The sequence below is a fragment of the Rhinolophus ferrumequinum genome (assembly GCF_004115265.2).
Source record: "Rhinolophus ferrumequinum isolate MPI-CBG mRhiFer1 chromosome 13 unlocalized genomic scaffold, mRhiFer1_v1.p Super_scaffold_3, whole genome shotgun sequence".
Taxonomy (NCBI): Eukaryota; Metazoa; Chordata; class Mammalia; order Chiroptera; family Rhinolophidae; genus Rhinolophus; species Rhinolophus ferrumequinum.
Genome location: NW_022680356.1, coordinates 1,315,361 through 1,336,690, shown reverse-complemented (window position 1 = coordinate 1,336,690; position 21,330 = coordinate 1,315,361). Strand labels below are relative to the sequence as shown.

The window sequence follows — 21,330 nt, the reverse complement described above, 5'->3', positions numbered from 1 at the left end:
TTGATGGGAAGTGTGTGGAACGGACAAGTCTGTAGACACAGAAAGTCGCTCAATGGTTGCTGGGGCCTGGAGGGTCAAAAGTATGGCACAGGGTTTCTTTTACGGGTGATGAGGTGTTTTGGGATCAGACAGTGGTGATGGCTGCACAACTTAGTGAATATATGAGGTCTGACAGTTAAGTTCATGAACTCATCCTAGAAAAAGTGCTACAGACCTCATTGCTGAATATCACTACAGTCACCTTCAAAATGCTCCCCTTGGGAAGCTGTGCACCGATGCCAGTGCCTAGTCCACCCTTCGAAGCAATTTTGGAACTCTCTGGAATGGCCATCAGAGCTGTCGTCATATTACCCTTAATGTCCTGAATGTCATCAAAATGTCTTCCTTTCAATATTTCCTTTATCTTTGGGTAAAGAAAGAAGTCATTGGGGGCCAGATCAGGTGAATAGGGAGGGTGTTCCAATACAGTTATTTGTTCACTGGCTAAAAACTCCCTCACAGACAGTGCCGTGTGAGCTGGTGCATTGTCGTGATGCAAGAGCCATGAATTGTTGGTGAAAAGTTCAGGTCATTTTTGTCTAACTTTTCCACGCAGCATTTTCAGCACTTCCAAATAGTAAACTTGGTTAATTGTTTGTCCAGTTGGTACAAATTCATAATGAATAATCCCTCTGATATCAAAAAAGTTTAGCAACATTGTTGCAACAAGTTCACAAACTTAAATATCAGACCTGTACTAAACGCTGAATTGTAGACCTTGAAAGGGGGAGTTTTATGGTATGTGAATGAGACTCAACAAAGTGGCTTGCAGGGCGGACTTCACACTCAGGTTCCAGTGTCCCTTGCCCGCCCCGCTGCTGTTGCCTTTGGGAGGCTGCAGGGTGTGGGATCCATGACACTTCCCTGTGTGGGCAGGTGGGGCTTCCTGAGCTCATTGCTGCTGGTGCTGAGATCGTCTTTTGTGTGAACCCCGCCTGTCTCTGCACTGGCCTGTCACCCCTCCCCCACAGGTTCGGTCCGCGGGTCCAGATGGGCAGTACCGTTCCCCTGTCAAGAAGAAGGGTGCAGGATTCAACGCGATGCTGGCCGCACTGACCCCTGCGACATTAGCAGTGACCTTCCAAGCTCTGGGCGCCATGCAGGTAGTGCATGCTGATTTTCATGTACCTCGCTGTTCATTCTCTGTGTGTCCCCAGGGCGGGGCGCACTGCGGGGGGCCGTGCTCTTCATTCCCTGCACGTCCCAGGGGGGGTAGTGCAGCTGGGGGCCACGCCTCCCGAGCCGCAGTTGGTGTAACGCGCTGGGTTACTGCGTACAGACTAGGGGTGCAGTTGGCCACACATAGGGACCATTCCTGCATCGTCTTACCTCGGGGTCCCATCCAGCCGCAGCCCAGATGTGTACTACTGATCACCATGGGTGGGACACAGGCATTGTGGTGACAGAGCCACCAAAGATGACCCTGGGAGAATGTGTGGCTCGGAGCAAGCTGGTCTGCTGGAAAAGCGGCTCAGAGCTGCCTGGCGCGGCTCAGGGGCATGTCTTGGCGAGTTCACTGGGGAGCGCCAATGCTCACTGGGCCATTTTGGGGTGTGCCCTCAGCACCAGAGGCAGGAGTCCCCGAGGCCACCTCTGCCCCTCTCACCCACCCTCCCATATATTGGTTTGGAAAGAGCAGCCAGGCAAGAAAGTTCTGGAACACCCCTGGCCCGTCAGTGCTGTGTTCTCTGGGCCCTCTCCATCTGTCTGCACGAGGGAGAAGCCTGCTTTAAGCTGGAAGAAAACGTAAGACACCCGTGAATACACATTTGTGGCATAATACAGCATTTCTGTCAATAAGGAGTACGTTTTATTCCCGACTCAGGGCCTGACGTCAGCTCACAGGCGTCTGAATAGCAGGAACAGCCTTAGCTCACGTCTCCCAGGTCTGTGCCATTCCCAGGAAGCCTGCCTGATACCAGCTCCCCTGTGTGGTGCCCTTCCCGCCAGCAGGCACAGCTGTGATGCTGAGAGCACGCTCAGTGCTGGCCAACGACCTAGTGCCTGCCGTGGGCCCGTGTTCCAGTGGCTCTCCCAGGGTCAGGTGGGTGTGCAGTGCTGTGGTCCCATGTGAAGGGTGGCTCAGCTGGGCCCCTTGGCTGGACCGTCCAAGGGGTGACAAGGTCCCCAGAGAACCTTTTGACACAGGTGCCGGTGTGGCTTCAAAGTGCTGAGGAAAACACTTCTTCAAGTCTGTCATAGAAGACTTATCAGGACTCCAGAAAGGTGAAAGGAGAGAAGCCAGGGGAGCCTAAAATTGTACCATAGAGAAGATGGAACAGAAATTGGGTCCAGGGTCACGTGAAGCCTTGACAGCCGTCCCTGTGTGGTGGCCCGCTCATCGCAGTGGCCTTTGGAGTCCCTGTGAGGACAGCGCTGGGTGACTGTGAAAGCACACGCTGGCTGGTGGTGTGGAGGTAGTATGGGTGACGGTGCGTGTGGACGGCGGGCACCCACAGCCCTATTAGCTCGTCCAGGCAGGTGGTGGTGGAGTCCTGCGGGCTGCATGGGGACATGTGGGCGGTGGGCACTTCTAGGGAAGAGTGACGCTCAGTATCGCCAGATCCGGGCAGCAGGGTGGGCACAGCGACAGGAGGCAGAGTCGGTGACATTTAAAAGGCACTCCTTCCTCATTCTGCTGGGCATCACTGAGGAGCCAGCCACTGCCAACCCCAGAGGGTCTAGGGGGACCACACGGGCTCAATTCCTTGTTGGGCGTCTGACGTGCATACTTTGTTCCTGGCAACGTACCACCCTCTTCATGACTGTGGGCTCTGAAAGTGAGGCCCTGGATGGCCGTCTCAGCCTGGACGTGCCCAGAAGTGGGGCCTTGGGTGAATCAGCAGCCTTCTGTCTCAGTTTCTTGCTCTGTGAAATGGGCCTTCTGCTGGTGGTGAGAAGCGGCATGTGTGCCGTGCTGACACCAGGCAAATGCTCAGTAGCTCAGCGCTCATACTGAGGGGACAGCTGCTGCCGCCTCTGCTAATATTGGGAAGACAGGAGTTGGCTGTAGGAAAAACCAAGTGGGCATTTCCATGAAACAAATGCCTGGAATACTGACCTCCTGCTGGCAAGTCGATCTGACACATTTGTACAGGCCCACGACGTCCCTCGGACTCCTGAGTATCTGAAGCAAAACAAGTGACCCCCAGTTGGCACCTGCCCTGCCCGGGAGGCAGATTTGCAGGTGCCAGGGTGACCCCTGGCAGAGCCGGGCAGGCCTGGACCCTGCATAGTTGGCCCTGATCACTGTGACATCATCGCCAGCATCTGGGCACAAGTGATGTCACCAGCCCGCCTGGCAGCTCCTACAGCCCAAACACGTGATGGCGGAAACCTGAGCCCATCCTGCTTGTTCTGCTCTCTCTGGTGAGTGCAGAACGGATCCCTTTCTCTGACGTGCATTCCTTGTGTATTAGAAAACTGTCACCATGGCTCCCCACGGTGACATTTGGTCAAGGCTGAGCAGGCAGGGTCCTTTGAAACGTTGCCCAGACGTCTTACTTTTCATGGTCATCTCTCATGTCCATGGCATTTCTCAGTACTTTCAGATTTTTTTCTTAAAGGCTTGCTATAATAGCTGTCCTCTGATTTATGTCCAAACTGTCAAATTAAGTGATTAGCAGGAGCAAAAGGAACGGGAAACAAAGAGGATTGGCAGGGGGGAGAGGTGGGGGCGAGTGGGAAAGCTGGGCCTCTACAAGGGAGGAAGGAGGCTGGCAGGGGGCGGGGGGGTGGTCACTGAGTTTGGGAGTCCAAGTGGGGGGAGGGAGTGTGAAATGTAAAGGGGCATATGTAGCGGCTGTTTTGTGTTGGTTTTGCATGGAAGTAACATTGTAGCATAAGACCAGCTGGTCCCCACTCTCAGGAGTCGCCCTCCTCTTTCAAAGTAGGTGTTTCTCAGGACCTGCGTTTCTGATTCAGCAGGTCTGGGGTGAGGCGGAGAATGTGCTTTCTGCACAGTTCCTGGGTGGCGCTGGTGCTGCTGGTGGGGACTGTGCTTGGAGAAGCGCTGCCCAGAGCAGGTGAATATAATTCTGCATTCCCGGCGCCACCCCAGCCACCCGTCACCTTTGTGGCCTCCCAGAGCCTCCAGGGCCAGGGCCCCAGTTCTCTCCCAGTCACCAGCACCTTCCCTGACCTGTGACCCTGTCCCCTTCTCACAGGCCACCAAGACCACCTCCACCTTTCCGTGGCTTGTTTTCACGACCACTCAGAGCTCAGGCAATTGTCCCTTAAGAACGTTCGCAGCCGGCACGCGCTCCCGACATGTTCCTTCCCGAGGCCGTGCACTCCCTCCTGGCTTCATCATTAGGGTGATGACAGTACATGGTGCAGCTGTCACCCTGCTGACTGAGAAGCTCCTGGTAGCCAGGACCCTGCTGGTTTCCTACACTGCTGAGTCCAGCTTCCCACATGTTGCCAGCACATAGTAGGTGCACAGCAAATAGCTGGTGAGGGAATGAATGCGGATGAGTCAGAAATCACATGGGAGGTATCCAGCAGGGCTCTTAGCACAGACATGTGCTTGTGCCCCCCCCCCCCCAGCCGTTCCCAGGGTACTGGGAAGAAAGACGTTGCTGCCTCTTCTGTGTCTGTGCACGGCCCCCCTTCCCCCGCAAGCCATGGGCTTTCCACCTTCATCAGCTCTGTTGTCCTGTCCGGGCCACTGTCCTTTGTGTTGGCTTTGTATGCACCTGCTCGCTCACAGCGCTGTGCGGGGGCCTGTGCTCACCTGTTTGCAGGTGGGAGCAAGGCCCTGCTGGTCAGGGAGCTGGAGAACACACCTGGGGATGTGCACCTCCCACAGCGCAGCAGTGACACACGGGGGGCACACTGCAGGATATGTGTGTTGATCACAGGCCTTTGGGGTGTGGGAGGCAGAGACACTTTCCACCCGGTCTGGACTCGGGGTGTGGCGATGACGTCCCCCCAGCAGGCTGCTGGCAAGCGCCTTCTGCTTCTCTCATCTCGTTGAGCGAGATGGTCAGCCAGCTCTTTCCTGTGTCACCAGCTTGGCCGCTCTGCTGCGTGCCTGGTGACGTCTCGGTGGTGAGGGGACGCTCAGATCTTCCCTGGGGCTGGACGGTCGTCCAGGGCAGCCTGGGGCCCAGCAGGAAGGTCTTTGGGCCTCCCAGGCCACGGGACACCCTGCAGAGGACAGGTGACAGGGGTTGTGTGACTGTTCTGCCGGCGAGGCCACCGTTCCCAGCTGTGGGCCTGATGGTGATGGCCCCCCAGGGACAGGCTCAGGGTCTGTGGCTGCTGTGACCTGGGGCTTAACTTCAGTTGCTGTGAGCTTTAGTTTTCTCATTGCTAAAAATGAGGCAAAATAAATAAATAAATGAATAAATACCCGTCTTACGGAAGCATTGTGACAATTCTGCGAGTTAATGTCATTTTGCCCCATCAGCACCACAACTGTTATGAGCAGGTGCTACTTGTTGAGCCTTACTATGAACCATGCCTGTAATAAGTGCTTCACAGGTGAGTGTACCCGTACGTCTTACATACGGGGAAACCGAGGCATGAGGAAATAAAGGGATTTGCCTGAGGTGGGCACTGTGGTCCTTGTGAAGGAAGTACATGGCCCCATGTTGTGTGGACAAGATTGATGTGTAGGCATTACCGAGAGAGAGAACGTGCGTGCGAGAGTGAGAGAGAGAGCGAGAGAGAGTGCAGAGGGAAGGAGGAAGGGCGCGGCCCGTCCAGCACGTGAGTGCGTGGACGCGGGCGGTGCTGGGTTACCTGATGTACAGCTTTGAGTCGTGGAAGGCCATGGGCCGGCCCGTGAGTCCCCAGGTAGGAAGCACGGCACCCGGGCGTCCACCACAGCTGCCGCTGGTGGGAGCCTGTCCCCGTGCCCAGTGCCAACCCAGGCAAAGAGCAGGTACCCCATATGGTGTGGTCAGGCGACACGAAGGGGATCAGCAGGCATGAGAACAGATGGACTGTGTGCCTGCTCCGGACTCCACAGTGAGGCTGTGACGAGCTTGGACTCTGAAATCGGCTTCCGGATTTGCGTCCTGTGTCTATGGCCCCGGGCAAGTTATGGAAACTAAAGTCATGACAGCACTTCCTCACAGAGCTGTTGGAGCGCCTGAGTGAGTCTGCCCGTAGGGGGCTGGTACCCGTGCCTGCTGTATAAATCCTCAGCACGTGCAGGCTGTTACTGTTACCACAAGGGATGTACACACTTGTATGGTCAAGTTCAGGTGCGCTGACGGTTACATGACACGTGAGGTTGTGAGGGGAACAAGCAGGGTTTACATCACATGCTCACCTCTCGTTGGAAGTGGCTGCTCGGAGCTGAGGGTGGGGAATTAGGAGGCTGAGTCTGGATGCCGCCGAAAAGCAGCTGCGGTCATAGTCAGCCGTGTATGCGGGGTGGGGAGCAGTGGGTTTGTGCCACGTGGCCGTCTTCCTGGGGTTCAGGGAAGGACACATGGCCTTGAGAGGAGAGGAGAGGGACTAACATACCACCTTAGAGTGAAACGGTTGCAGTATGTAAGATGGGCCAGCTTTTCTCATCTCCTGGGGCTGAGGGGAGAGCGAAGGGAAGGAACTAGTTTCCGGTGGGACATTCAGGACTTACAATAGACACACGGCCTTTTCTGACACTGGTGAGCATGGTTGGACATGAAAAAGTGTCTGTGGAAGGTGGTAGAATCCACTTTTTCAAGAAAGTCTCTCCCTCTATTGGAAACCTTTCTAAGACCTGACTGGAAATGTTCATGGAGAATTAGAACAAAGAGAAGGTCAGGACGTCTGAGTCTCCTTTGGAAGCAGAGGTGGCCCTCTAATCCCCAGGGCCGTGGTGGTGCAGTGACGCGGGCCTGCCCTGTGCTGGGTGAGGCTGCGTGTCCCTGCCACCCCTGCTCTTGCTTTGGAGCTTCCCCTTCTCCCAGACTCTGACTCACCCCTGAGATGTCCCCAGCATCGCTGCTTTCACTCTGCCGTCTGGCTCCTGCATCAGACTGTGCATGTGTGCTTCAGTCACTGGTGGCAGCAGGGGATGGCCAGCTGGTATGAGTGTGACAATCTACCTGCCTGGGTGACCGTGAACCTTTCCCCTGAGGTGAAGCTCACTCAGTCCCCTTAAATGAATAACCTCAATTTCTGTGGCTACCACAATAAAACTATCAGGTTTTTGTTTAATTCTTGCTAGGAGGTCACCTACTTTTATTTTGTTCAGGAATCATTTTATGTTCATTTCTTATTCTTGTCACTTAGATTGATCCCGTTTTTATCATTATTAACAGAACATTTAGTGGGCAGAGAGCATGTCTTTTTAGTCAGTCTTAGCACAGAGCCTCGTAGGGCACTAAATGTCATGGAAGTGTTTTTACTCCTATCCATCCATCCACCATCCACCCACCCATTCACCCATTCATTCATCATGCACCCACCCACCCACTCACCATCCATCCATTATCCACCCATCCAATCCTCCATCCACCATCCATCCATTCAGTCACCTACCCATCAATCCACCCACCCACCATCCACCTATCCATCCACATCTGTCCATCCATCCATCCACCATCCACCCACGCACCATCTAGCTACCCATCCAGCCACTCATCCCATTATAAAGACTCTGAACATAGGGTGATTAGATCATGTATGATTTAGTAGTTAATGAGGAGCTATGAATGTTCTAGAGAATAACAGTCACCTACCTGATGGACACCATATGTTAGAAAAACTCCCCAGGCAGGAATGTGTAAGGAGAGCCCAGAGGCGCCCACCGTCTTCCAGGTGGATGAATGGGTGGATGGTAGATGGTGGTGGGTGGACGGATGGGTGAGTGGCCCTCTCCCAGTGGTGAGGGCTGAGTAAGGAGCGTCCCCATGGTCCTTGTGCAGGACGGCTCGGTGTGAGGACTGGATTAAATGGGTTGGGCAGAGATGGAAACATTCTGGTAGTGAGCACAGTGAGGCTTCTGCACCTCAAACGGGGGCACAACGGAGGGTGGAGTGAGGGAGGTATGGGTCCCCTAGAGTAATGTCTTGAAAAGTTGACTGATGTTTATTCTGTTGACACTTTTGTGACGTGGCCAGTCTTCTGTTCTCATGGAGGCTCATCCTGTGTTGGTTGTATGTTTTTTTAGATGCATTATGTATGCTTTGAGGAAGCAGGTCCACACAACTCATCTCCTACTGGGGTTGACGTTATTCTTTCTTTAGTGTACACACACACACACACACTCACACTCACACTCACACTCACACGGGGAGCAGAACAGCAGGATTTGCTCGAGGCTGGACAAGTCCCACCGGGTGAAGGCTTTGGCCTGAGCCATCCTCAGAGGGGCCATCTGTGAAGTACAGTTTGCTTTTCTGGTGGAGAGACTTCCCGGAGCTGACCACCAGAGGGCAGCAAATACCAGCAATGACTGGCCGCCGGTTTTTCCTTGTATTTACTTCTGAATGTAAGGAGTAGTGGTGGTGGTGGTTGGGGAGGTTGCTGTTCTCATCAGAGTGGCTTCTTATCAGCAGGGACTGTTGATTTCACATAGTGGTCAATCTAAGGAGAATAGGGCTACATCAGCCAGGGACTTGTCTGGGTTAAGACCAAGACTGAATAGGATGTGGTGTTATCTTGATGACTTTTCAGGATGTACTTTGACTCACAAATGTCTAAGTTTGCAGCATTTTGGGTGGGTGTAAAAATGGTTAAATTTTTTTTGTGTGCGTGTTGTTTCCATGGCAGTTACTTACATTTTCAACAACTGCAGTTTAAACATTTATTTTTAAAAAGATACATCATCTGCCGTTTTCTCCAAAGACCAAAGCGCTCAAGACCAAGTCCAACCATAGATAACTATTTGAGATGGGGATTTCACGTGGCGTGACTATCTATGTGGAGATGTGGAAGAATCTGCAGTTTAAGTTTACCTTGATTCCGTGAGCAGCGTGTGTTGAATGCTTTCCTTGAAGGAAACGTGGGCCATGGGCAGAGATGGTCTGGGGCAGGTGTTGCCTCCAGGTGTGTCCAGCCGCGAAGCCACTACAGCTCTGCAAGGGGCTCCAGTGAGGAAGCCTCCGGGCCTGTGCCGGCAGGAGGGGTAGGGGAGATGTGGAGAACACTTCATCAAGTGGGGGGCATCGGGCTTTCATGGTGGAAGGGGCCCCCGAGATTACAGAGTCAGCACACCTTTACAGAGACATTTCCAAACGAGGCATGTGGGTCTCGTTGGCACAAAGCCCTAGGACTTGGCATCCCGCCCTTCCCCATCGAGTGAGATGTCCAGGTCAGGTTTGCAGGTGGACACACGGTTTGCGAGTTGTTCTGTGCCATAGCAGAGGAAAGTCTTGGGGATCCCTCCCATGTGATGTGGCCCAGGAATGTTAGATGTCTGGGACTGTGACAGTATTTCAAGGAGCAGCCTTTCACTTCCTTCCTTCCTTTCCCTTTCCTTCTCTTCATCTAAGCCATCAGAGGCTGAGCAAGGTGTGTAGGAAGCACAGTGTCCTGGAACCCTGGGTTATGGCTGTGCAGTGCGAGGGGTGGTGCTCCTGTGCCCAGTGTAGACTGTTTGCGAGTTCTGGGCCTGGGTCCTGCTGGGGGTGGCACTTGCCTTCCTCGGCTCCAGCAGCCCGCTCACCTGGGTTGGGCAGAAAGGCTGCCAGGCTGCAGCTGTGAGGTGCATCATTCACCTCTCCTCGGGAGCCCTCTCGCCCACCGCCGGGAGGATCGTCTGTGCCACCTGGAAGGTCAGAGATGGGTGATTAATGGTCGACTGCTGTCCTTAGGAACTGTCCTGCCTGACACTTGATATTCCCCGCAGCACAGGTGCTTGTACAAGTCCCTGTCCCTCTCCTCACTCCACGTTTTCTTCCTCCATTCCTTTGTCCCCACGATGAACCCACCTTTCAGTAGTTTCCCACAGAGCGCGACAGCAGCAGCTCAACCACAGCCAACACGTCACTGACTTGTACTGAGTGTGTCCCCGTACGAGGGCGTTTTCTGAGCAGTTTACACATCATTGCCCCTTTAATCGTCACAGCAGCCCTATGAGTCAGGTGCTGCCACGATTCCCATTTCAAGAGGAGAAAATTGATATATGGGAAGAGGTAGCAACTTGCGCCGTTTTCTGGGCCTCACACTGTGCCCCAGCCCCAGGCGGGCGCTGACCCACACTGGGGCTGCTTTCGTAATTCTCCAGGAGCCGTTGTTTGAGTTCAGCTTAGACCCTGCTCGCTGGTACTCCGGACCACTATGGCACTCAGTTGTATTTGCTTTGGTGACCAAAGCAAAGCAAAGCAAAGATTTAAAAATTTTGTTGTCAACATTAAAAAATGCAGAGATTCCACCTAAACTAGGATTTGGTAGATGCCAAATGTTTGGCCGCTGGGCCAGCAGGATCCAGGTTTCCTTCCCCACTGTGACCTGGGGCCCGACTGATTTGTAGTGGCACTGCCGACCTTGCCTATAACCGTGTGTCACTGTGCTCCTGGGCTGCTGTGTGCTGGGAGCAGGGGGGCAGCGCGGGGGCGCTGCTCTGGCCTTTACATTCACTGTCCTGTTATGGGGAAAAGGTCTGCTTGTGATTGAGCACTTACTGAGTGCATTCAACTTTGAGCTCCATCCAGTGGAGTGATTTTGAATACCGATGCCTACCCCAACAAAATTTAATAAGCCAAAAAAATTTGCACTTCCTTAGGTAAATTTAAATATTCAACTGGGTTGTTTAAAATGTGTCTCTACGTATCCCTTATAGGGTCTAAGAAGAGAAGCAAAATGATGATTGGTGGAATATTTGTATATGACAACTCTCCTATTTATCAGCTCTAGACATTTCTACGTCTCTGCTATGAGAGGTGAGAGTTTAGTTCACTTATGCAACAGCCCACCTCTGTCCCCTTTTTCAGTTTGTGATGTTTACATTATTTTAAATTCTCCCACGGATTGCCACAGTTCCTATAAATAAACTGATTGGGGCAACCCTATTTCTTGATTCCTTTCCATTTGCGTCCCACCTCTGTTATCTGGATCATGACTTTTATATTATCAAGGCTGAGGCATTTGCGTTTTATTCTGTAATCATAATCTAACTCTGGACTGTAGGTGGTATTATTCTGGCCAGGGTGGTGAAGCATTGTTCACAGTAGACCCATGTTGTATACGAGGACTGTGTTTTCTCTCTACAGGTTCAAAGTCACAACACCTTTACAATTTGAAGAACAATATTCTTAGCATCAAGGTCAAATGGAATCACTTCTTACAGTCTATAAATTACTCAAAATCACATCACAGTTTTGTTTGCTTCATACTTAGATCATTATGCTTCTGGAGGGTTTTCAGTTTCTCCTGGAGTTTCCAATTGCCTTTTTTTCCTTGTTGGGAGCAGAAACATATGTCTTCATCACCATATCACCATGTCAGTAATATCTTCCAGCTTCTTGCTCATTTTGTCTGTCACGTGGAATCTATCCCATACTTCTTGAAGATCTGTTGAGCCCACTGATTTCTTATTTTAATTTTGAGCTATTGTTTCTAAAATATTTTTTCCCCACTGGATTCCTGGGAGTAGTTCAACTTTTTCTTATATCTCCTATTGTCCTTTTGCTTGGTTTCCCTCTGGTTTTGTTGTAGTATATCCTCAAGTAATTTCCTCTGGAAGGTGTATGAATGGTCATATTTTGATTCTTTTTATGTATGAAATGGTCTGTATATTGTCCTCACTTTTAGTCGATAGTTTAGCTGAGACTTCTAAGTTGAAAATCTTTTTCCAAACTTTAAGGTGTTGCTCTGTTGTCTTTTAGCGTAAAATGTGCTAGTGGAAGGTCATATAGCTCCCTGTATGAGACCTGTACTTCATTTCTGGAAGCTGTCTGTCTTGGGTTTGTGGAAATTTCTCAATAACGTGTCTAGGTCTGATTTTTCATTTATCCTGCATGGCACTTAGTAGGCTCTTTCAATTTGAAAACTGGTATCTCTTTTCATACTGGGGATTTGTTTTCTCCTAGTTTTTTGATAATTCTGTTTTTTTCTCATTTATCTCTGTTTTCTCAGAACTCTAATTATTTGGAGGTTGGATTTTTTTTTTTTTTTTTTGGTCTTGATTACCTTTCTTTTATTTTTTCACTCATATTTCTCAGTAGGATTTTCTCCATGTTCTGGACATTTTCCTGATTACAGATTTTTATTTGTACAATTATTTTTAATTTTCAAGAGCTCTTTCTCTAATGTATCCCTTTCCTATAGGGATGTGTTTTTCTTTTTTAGATACAGTTGCTTCTGTAATCTCTCTGTAGATATCAATGAGATTGTTTTTCAGAGTTCTGTTCCCTGAACTGTCTATTTTTACTCTAGGGTCCCTTGGGGTCGATTAAAGGGATAGAGAGGTTTGGGGGGACAGGGAGGCTGGAAACCAGCAATTACAGTCAATGTGAGGTTAGTGCTGTAATGGAGCTATGATCAGGGCCAGACCAAGGGCCACCACGGTTAGGTAAGCCATTCAGTGGAGACCCCCAAAAACCTCATATGACTTGAAGGACAAGTAGAAATTGTTTGGCAAAGAAAGTGGGGGAAGGACATTCTAGGCAGAGGGAGACCATGTCTGAAGGCATGGAGGTATGAAAAAGTGCTGCCCGTTGTGGATGAACAGAGGGCTTAACGTGGCCAGAGCTGCCATGGCCTGCTTGTGACGTCATGGTGGGCATTCACCACACTGACCAGCTGACACGAGAGCCAGCGCCAGAACAGAAAAGGAATCACGAGCTGTGGAGAGTCTGTCAGGGAAGGATTGCATGCAAGATAAGAACATGATCAGGTTTGCACTGTAGACAGACTGTCATGGCAGGTAGGTAGATAATAGAGGGGTGAAGCATTGGCAATTGGGGTGGTGATAATGGTCCAAGGAACACGTGAGACATCGCTGGTGTGGAAGGGTGGGGCAGAATATGGCGCCTGTGCAGAGGGCAGATGGAGAGCATGTTGGGGCTGGTTGGCTGTGAGGCGCAAATGATGACGGCATACCAAGGATTTGGTGACTGTGTGGCTTGAACTCATCCAGAAGTTTACAACGGGGCACCTCCTCTGCTTCCATCAATAGAGATTTTCCTTGAAATATGTAACTGGCTTCCTCTACCCTTTACTTACTAACCCCCCTATTTGGGAAGTTTGATAGCAAGATCTGGGGCTTTTGGAGACCTGTTCTCCTTCTGTCTCCTTCCTCAAGGAGCAGGTATGAGGGGCTGGCCCGAGAGAAGGCTCCTTCCCATGGGGAGGCCTCCCTGTCCAGAGCTGCCGGACACCATGGGCAGCTGTGTCAAAAGCAAGCCCTTCCATTAAGTCCCTCAGTCACTTCCTCCAGCCTGACTTGAATCAGTAAGAAAGGTAATATTTTGGCCTATGTCTGCTGTTTTTGGCTTATCTCTCAGTTTGTACAGATGCCAGATGGGGGTGCCTCAGAAACCTCAGTAAAGGGACCACAGAAGGAGGAGATAGTATTCGCATTTCAAGTGTATGTGCTGCCACATCCCCAATGAGAAGTCCAGTCCCTTGCCCCTGTAGGATGTGTGGCCTTACTACATTACTGCACAGTTAGGGGTGGGGTGAATCCTACCTATATTATAAGGAATTCCCTCTGGTTCAGACTTGACCTGAGTTTGGAGAAGTGGAGGGAGCAGGAGAAGGTAAATTGAGGAACAGGCGCTTCCTGCCTGCAAGATTGGCCTTGGGCAGGGAGGGCTTCTGTGGAACCACCTTTATTTGCTACTCAGAAGACTCGGGTAACTAGGTATTGCCTAGGGTCTCCAATTTCTGAGGCTGGTAATTGGGAATGGCAGCTTTAAGAGAGTAGGTAGGACCTGTCTCTTCTTGGTCCCTGTTGTCCACTTGGGACTTAGAACAGGGCCTGGCTCTTAGTTGAATACTTGGTGGATGAGTGGGTGATTGGATGGATGGTGTGTGAATGGATGGATTGATGGATGGTTGGATGGGTGGATGGATGGTGGATAGATGGATGGATAGATGGACAGATAGATGGATGGGTGGAGGGTTGATAGATAGATGGATGGAGAGGTGGATAGATGGCTAGATGGATGGATACAATGATGATAGGAAGGCTTCTTTGGTGGGAAAAAAAAAATCAGTCCAGATCACAGCTTCGTGGACATCAGATATGGGTCATTTGGTGGCATTTTAAATGTATTAAGGGCACTGGAATCCTGCTCTGAATCTTTAAAAAGAATAAAAGCAAACATTTTTCATTTCTTATGTGTGTATCCAGACCTTTGTCTTACAACTTTGAACTTGCCCACACCATGGTATTTTCAGTCCAGGCAGGTGTGTGTTTGGTCAGAAACGGTTTTGTTTTATTTCCTGCAGAGCTCACTTGCTCCCTGGCTCATGTTTGCAGATGGCTCATGGGTGAGCCTCAGGGGTCTGACGACATTGTCAGTGTGACTCAAGTGCTATTCTGGGCAGATGACTTGCGGGTCCGGGTAGCTCTCATTCTCTAAAGACAGCTGTGTAATAGGATTCAAGCTTCCAAACTGCACCGGAGCTGGGTTAAGGGGGAATTCTTTCTGGGTGAGAGAAACTGATGTCATAGTCCGGCAATACAGACCTGCTTGCAGTTCCTCAAACAGGCCTTGTCACCTCCCAGGTCTGCACAGACGGTTCCTGTGCCCACGCTCTCCGATCTCTTTCTCTTCACCCGGTCAGTTGTTTCCCCAGGAAATCCCCTCTTGTGGCTGCCCTCCCTGCACACCGCTCTCGCAGCTCCTTGTTTAGCTCAGTCCCAGGTGTGAACTATGGTCTGTTTCTCCTTTGCCTGTCAGACTGTCAGCTACCAGGAGCGTGGGAGGCCCTCGGTGACTACCTGTGAACTCTTCGATTCTGTGGGTGCCCCAGTCCATCACAGGTGTCTTCACTGTAATGAGGTCCAGGAGGAGGGGAAGGGAGCTGGCCTGAGCTGACGGCCCTCAGAGGGCGGCCGTGTGATGCTCGATGTGCTGCTTCTCATCCGGGGCTCACAGCCTCTCCATCACGGCTCCCGCTTTACAGATGAGAAGACAGGCTCGTGAGTTCAGGTGACTTGGCAAGGACAAAGTGTGCGGGGCAGGGTGGTACTGTGCCCCAGAGAGTCCCCCCTTGAACTCACTGTTTTGAGCCTGCACTGGAGAAGGGTGCTGGACATAGGGCTTCAAAGTGCAGCAGCTTAGGTTTCTGGAAACTTCCATGGCTCTTGCTTGGATAACCTCTGACCTCTGAGCTGACCTGTCCCATGTGACATTATGAGAATTAAACTGTCTGTCTCCAGGTTGTGGGGGAGGCCCTAGTCTCAAACTTGACTTTTGTTCCCCGGGGTGTCACAGGTCAGGTCTTCAGGGTGATGGTATTAGCGCCAGAGTGACCCCAGTGGGTCATGTTTTCTTTATTAACTTTCACTGGGTGAGAATGTTGCGGTGAGTAAACTTTTACAAAATATTTGCATATCTCATTTCTTTGTGTAATTAACATGTGAGAATGATGTCCCGGTTTCCACACTTGAATAAAAACTGTCATGGTGTGAGGCGCTGAAGGGGCTGGCTCTCCCCAGGGAGCCAAACCTTTCTCCTGTTTGGCACCTCACTTGAGCTTTGTTTCCATCGACGCTCCAGACTTTTCCTTTAAAAAAAACCTATCTTGTCAGCCAAATGATACCTTCTAGTGAGTGAGATATCTCTTACACTTTGAGGACCATTCGTCAGTGTTGCAGCCTGACTCTGGGCAGCAAATCACTAGAGAAGCTTAACACACAAAGTATACTCTCTGCCTATACTCCATTTTTAAAGTCTGTAGGATTTTTGTAAAGGGAAAGGAGTTCCTTTACCTAGGCCTTTCCTCTGACGAACCCCACCTGTACGTGACCTTACAGATCCTCTGGTGTTTTCACCACCGATGGACTGAAGGCACGACAGTATTGTAAGTTGCTAGTCCCTCCCTTACAGGGCTTTCAGTCCCAAGAGAGCAGAGTGTAGACCTGGGAGGGCCCTGGGCCACTGTTGGTGTCCTGGGAGCACGCGGAGGCTCGTGGCTTCCGTGCTGGGTGGGAAGCCAGCCTGCCGTGGGCTGCTCGGCAGGCGCGATGAGCACACCATGGAATTTTCGGAACACTGGAGTGCATGGTTCCCCTCAGTGCCTGGGGTGCGTTTGATTTCTGGGCTTTCTTTTTAAGTAGAGACCCAGATTCATGGAGCCAGTCTGGAGATGGTCCTCAGGACAGGAAGGGTTCTGACACAGTGCCATGCTGAGGCCTGCTGGGGCATCTGGGGGTGCTTAGCGGGAAGAAGAGCAGATCTGGGGTGTGAGGCATGACGGCAGCCCCCAGCAGGTTGGGACTGTTGGAGGCAGCTGGGAAGATGGTTGGGCCAGGTGACGGACGGCCTTTCTCGCCTTGCTGAAGACTCTGTATTTTATTCTGTGGGCAGTGGGCGCTACTGATGGGTTGCAAGGAGGGAAACAAGGAGATCTAGCCTGTGGCTCAGGGAGCAGCTCAGTTCGGAGTGGAGAACACAGTGTAGGGACAGGTCTAGGGACGACGGCGTGTTTGCAGAAGCATCAGGCAGCGGGCAGGGGGCTGTGGGGGCATTGGCTGAAGCTGGGGGAGTGGGTGGCATCATGCAGGTAAAGGGAGTGTGAGGGATGCTGGGCGAAGCCTGCAGACGGTCCGCTTCAGGGCATGCTGGGGAATGCGAGAGGTGGGTCAGAGAAGCGGGAGGAAAACCAGAAGATCACAGCTGCATGGAAACCAAGAGGACAGCATTTTCAGGAGCATGAGGTCTGTGACCCCCCAAGGACTGCCGCCATGGGGGTGCCAGACGTGATGCTGACACTCCTCCTGCGTCATTTCCTTCAGTTCTTACAGGAGCGCCACAGGAAGGCGCTGACACGGACAGATAAGGCAGAGCCTTAGCCTTCTGGGCGGCTCTGGCGGGAGCAGGCTGCCTTCGGGCTCCCCTCTGCCCTCACGAGCTGTACGAACTTGTACAAGTCAGTTGGTTCCTCTTCTCTAAACGAGCTATAATGGCCCCGTTTCCAGAGGATGTTGATGGGATTCCGAGGGTGTGAAGCCCCTCACGTGGTGGCCAACATGAGGGAGCCCCCACCCCCAGACTTCAGTGTGGTCTTGGCTGTTTCCCGGCGGCGTCATCCAGCCGGTCAGTGATGGAGCTGACATTTGAACCCGGAGTTGAATACGTAGGCTGTGCTCACGCCTTCCGCCAGGGAGGTGGTGCCACATGGGGTCTGAATGCTTGTGGGGCTGAGGGCTGACCTGAGCACGTCTGAGCCCAGAGGGGAAAGGGGAAGCATCATAGAAGGGGAGTGGGGGTGATGGTGGCAAGGTCACCGGGGACACCTGACATTCAGAGGTTCAGACACAGGTGAGGGGTGGCCCTGAAACCAAAGCACATGCTTTTCCCTCAGAGACAGGAGGGACAGGAAGTATGAAGGGAGGAGGAGACAGAGGACGTTTCAGGCAGGGGCAGGACAGTCTCAGCATTCTAACAGGGATTTCTAGTCTGTCAGGAATGCGAGGGAGGTCAGTGTCTGCGGAGTGGGAGCGGGCTTTAGCTTGGGAAGAGGAGGCTGGGTCTGCGCAGCCATTGAAGGCGACAGGGTGGGGAGCAGAGAGGGGAGAAGAAGGGGGCTTGGTGAGGCCACGGAGACGCCGTCTGGAGTGGAGGGCTGCGGTCCAACCCGGACCTCTGGCGGCACTGGCAGTGTGAGGATGTCCTTTGTCCCTGGGGCCGCGCACAGGACGGTGGGTTGGCCCACGTTTCAAAATTCACTGAGTGGGTTACAGAAGGACAGAGCGTAGCAGTGAGATGACGGCTGCTGGGAAGGCCTGCATCAAGGGAGCCCAGGAGATGAGGGTGGGAGGAAGTGACACTGTGGTCACTGTGACGATGTCCCTTTTTCCCCTGTGGTTGAATAGCCCGAGTATGATTAAACTTCTAATGAAAAACGTGGCGACCCACTTACAGGTCTCATTTCCCGACAGATGGAAGGCACCCGATGGAAAACTTGATGGCAAGAATGGTGGCACACGTCATACCTTATGTATAGATATCAATATTAGCTGGATTTTACCCCAACTACGACCTCAAGTGCAGCCTGTTAAATCTGGGCTCTCAGTACCCCGGCCGGTCTCATGGTAATGTACCCCAGCTCAGGCAGTTCCCAAGGACCCCTGGTTCCTTTTACTGAAGAATGGCTGTAGAAACCAAGATTTGGGTGCTAGGTGCTTTTGTTGCTACTGGAGTGTTGTTACTTGTAGGTCTCGTCAGTGGGAACATGCGTTTGTGTGCTAATCTGTGTATCTATAGGTATCTGTAAATATATATCCATTTTTCATTTATATTACGCTAAACGTGAGTTCATAGTGAGGTCTCACCTCTAATCCATCGTTGTGTAGATCATTCTAGACGTCTCCCTTTGCTTGTCTGTGATGTCCTGCTCCAACGGTGAGGGACCTGTCGAGCCACCTGCCATCTGCTTACTGAATTGGCCAATCCCACTGCGTGTGTACAGTGGGTGCAGAATTGTTGACGTGTCTCCACAGGAAACAGCCTTATCTTCTGGAGCACAGTGCTTGCGTTCAGTTCGTTTTGCCTTTTCCTCAGCTCCGATGTTGCTTAGTTCAGTACGTGCCTTTATCCCCCACCCCCTTCAGGAAGGTTGTTTCATACATTTGTGACACAGATTATTTTGTTACCGTCTGCATTCCATTCCTGGATCCCCTTGTCAACTTTTAAGTGATTTAAAAAAAGTTGCATACATTAAGTTTCACTCTTTGTGCTGTACAGTTCTATGAGTTTTGACAAATATATAGTTTCATATATCTGCCCTCACGGTATGACACAGAACATTCCACCATTCCCAAATAATACCCCGTTCTTCACTCATCAATCTTCTCTCCCCAAACCCTGGCAGCCACTGATCTGTTTACCAGCTCTGTGGGCTCACCTTTTCCAGAAGGTCATAGAAGTAGAACCATTCAATACGGAGCCTTTCTGGAAGGTCATAGAAGTAGAACCATACAGTATGGAGCTTTTCCAGACTGCTTCTTTCTTTAGAGGTGTGCACTGATGCTCCCTCCACGTTTTTGCCTGGTTGATATCTCACCCCTTTGTAGTGCTGACTAGTGTTCTATTAATAAATGTACCTCCATTGGTTTCTCCATTCACCGACCGTATTTTCCCGAAAATAAGACCTAGCCGGCCAGTCAGCTCTAATACGTCTTTTGGAGCAAAAATTAATATAAGACCTGGTATTATATATTTTATATTATATTATATTATATTATACCTAGTCTTATATTATAGTAAAATAAGACCGGGTCTTATATTAATTTTTGCTCCACAAGACGCATTAGAGCTGATGGTCCGACTAGGTCTTATTTTCGGGGAAACACGGTAGTGATATGCATCTTGGTTGTTTCCAGAGTCTGGTGATTATGGATAAGTTTGCAATAAACATTTGCATGCAGGTTTTGTGTGGACATGAGTTTTCCATTCATTTGGGTAAATACCTAGGAGTGCTATTGCTGGATTATATGATAAAACTATGTTTATCTTTGTAAGAAACTTCCGTACTGTCTTCCGAAGTGGCTATCGATTTGTATTCTCACCAGCCATGAATGAGAGAGTTCCTGGTACTCTGGATCTTTGCCAGCCTTTGGTTGTGTGCTGGATTTTAGCCATTCTAGTAAGTGTGTGGTGGTATCGAGTTGTCTTAATTTGCTTTTCCTGATGACATGTAAGGTTGAGCATCTTTTCGTGTGCTTATTTGCCGTGTGTGTGTGTGTGTGTGTGTGTGTGTGTATGTATATACATATATATGTGTGTGTATATATTTGTGTATATATATATACATATATACATATATATGTATATATATTTTTTTTCCTTTTTTTTTTTTGTGAAGTCTCTTTTCAGATCTTTTGCCCATTTTTTAATTGTTTGTTTTCTTACTGAGTTTTAGGAGTTGTTTGGATATTTTGAAAATCGGTTCTTTATCAGGTATGTGTTTTGCAAAAATTTTTTTCCCAATTTGTGGCTTTTCATTCTCTTAACGAAGTCTTTGACAGAACAGAAGTTTTTAATTTTAATAAAGTTTAACTTATTGTTTTATTTTGTGAATTGCTTTTGGTGGAATATCTAAACTTATCACTAACCCCAGGTCATGTAGATTTTCTCTTATGTCTTCTAGTAATTTTGTGGCTTGGTAGTTTGTTTTAGGTTTGTGAGCCATTTTAAGCTCGTTTTGTTTTAAGTCCAAGGTCTGTGTCTAGTTCCTTTTTTTCCCCTGTCACGTACAGATGTCCCACTGTTCCAGTACCATTTGCTGAAAAGGTGATCCTTTCTCTGATGAATTGTCTTTGCATCTTTGTCACTGGTCAGTTTCTGTGGGGCTATTTCTGGGCTGTCTGTTCAGTTCCTTTGACCTCTGTGTCTATGTTTTTCTCTCATATGAATCTTTCTTGATTGCTGTATTCTTGAAATTGGGTGTGTGATCCTTCAACTTTGTTCTTCTTCCTTTTTGTTTTGGGTATTCTAGCTCCTTTTTATTTTCAAACAAATTTTAGAATCAGTTTATCAATATCTATAAACTAACATGGTTGGGATTGTGTTGGGATCTCAAAAATTAACAGTATCAAGTCTTCCAATACACAAACACAGAATATCTTTCCTTTTTTTTTTTGGAACAAAAATTAATATAAGACCTGGTCTTATTTTACTATAAGACTGGGTCTTTTAAAAAAGTTTTTTAAAATTTATTTTTTATTAGTTTCACGTGTACAAAACACTGTAATAGTTAGACATTTGTCATTTATACCCCTCACAAAGTGATAACCCCCCTCCCCCAATCTGCTACCCCTCTGACATCGCACAAAGCCGTTACATTCCACTGTCTCTATTCCTTATGCTGTGCTCCGCTTCTTGTAACCATATATATACATACATGTATATGTGTATGTGTGTGTGTGTGTGTGTGTGTATAAAAATTGTAGTTAACATTAACATTCATTGTTATTCAGCTTCAGCTTCAGGTGTACAGTGCGGTGATCAGGCATCTACATCTTCCCTGAGGTGGTCTCGGATACAAAATCTTTACAACATTATTGATTATATTCCCCAAATTGACTTTCGTATCCCTGTGGCAATCTTGTGGTTACCAACTGTGCTTTCTAATCCCCTCACCTTATCTCCACCCCCCTCCCATCTAGCAACCCTCAGTTTTTCCTCTATGTCTCTGAGACGGTTTCTGATTAGTTTTTTCATTTATTCT

General features: G+C 49.8%; 1 protein-coding gene across 1 annotated transcript in view; it reads left to right on the top strand.

Annotated features, from left to right (window-relative positions):
• Positions 1-21,330, top strand: part of ACOXL (acyl-CoA oxidase like) — a 248,107-nt gene that overhangs the window by 13,799 nt on the left and 212,978 nt on the right. Inside the window, 1 exon segment of the mRNA XM_033100859.1 lies at positions 1,011-1,142. Coding sequence (XP_032956750.1) covers positions 1,011-1,142 — 132 coding nt within the window.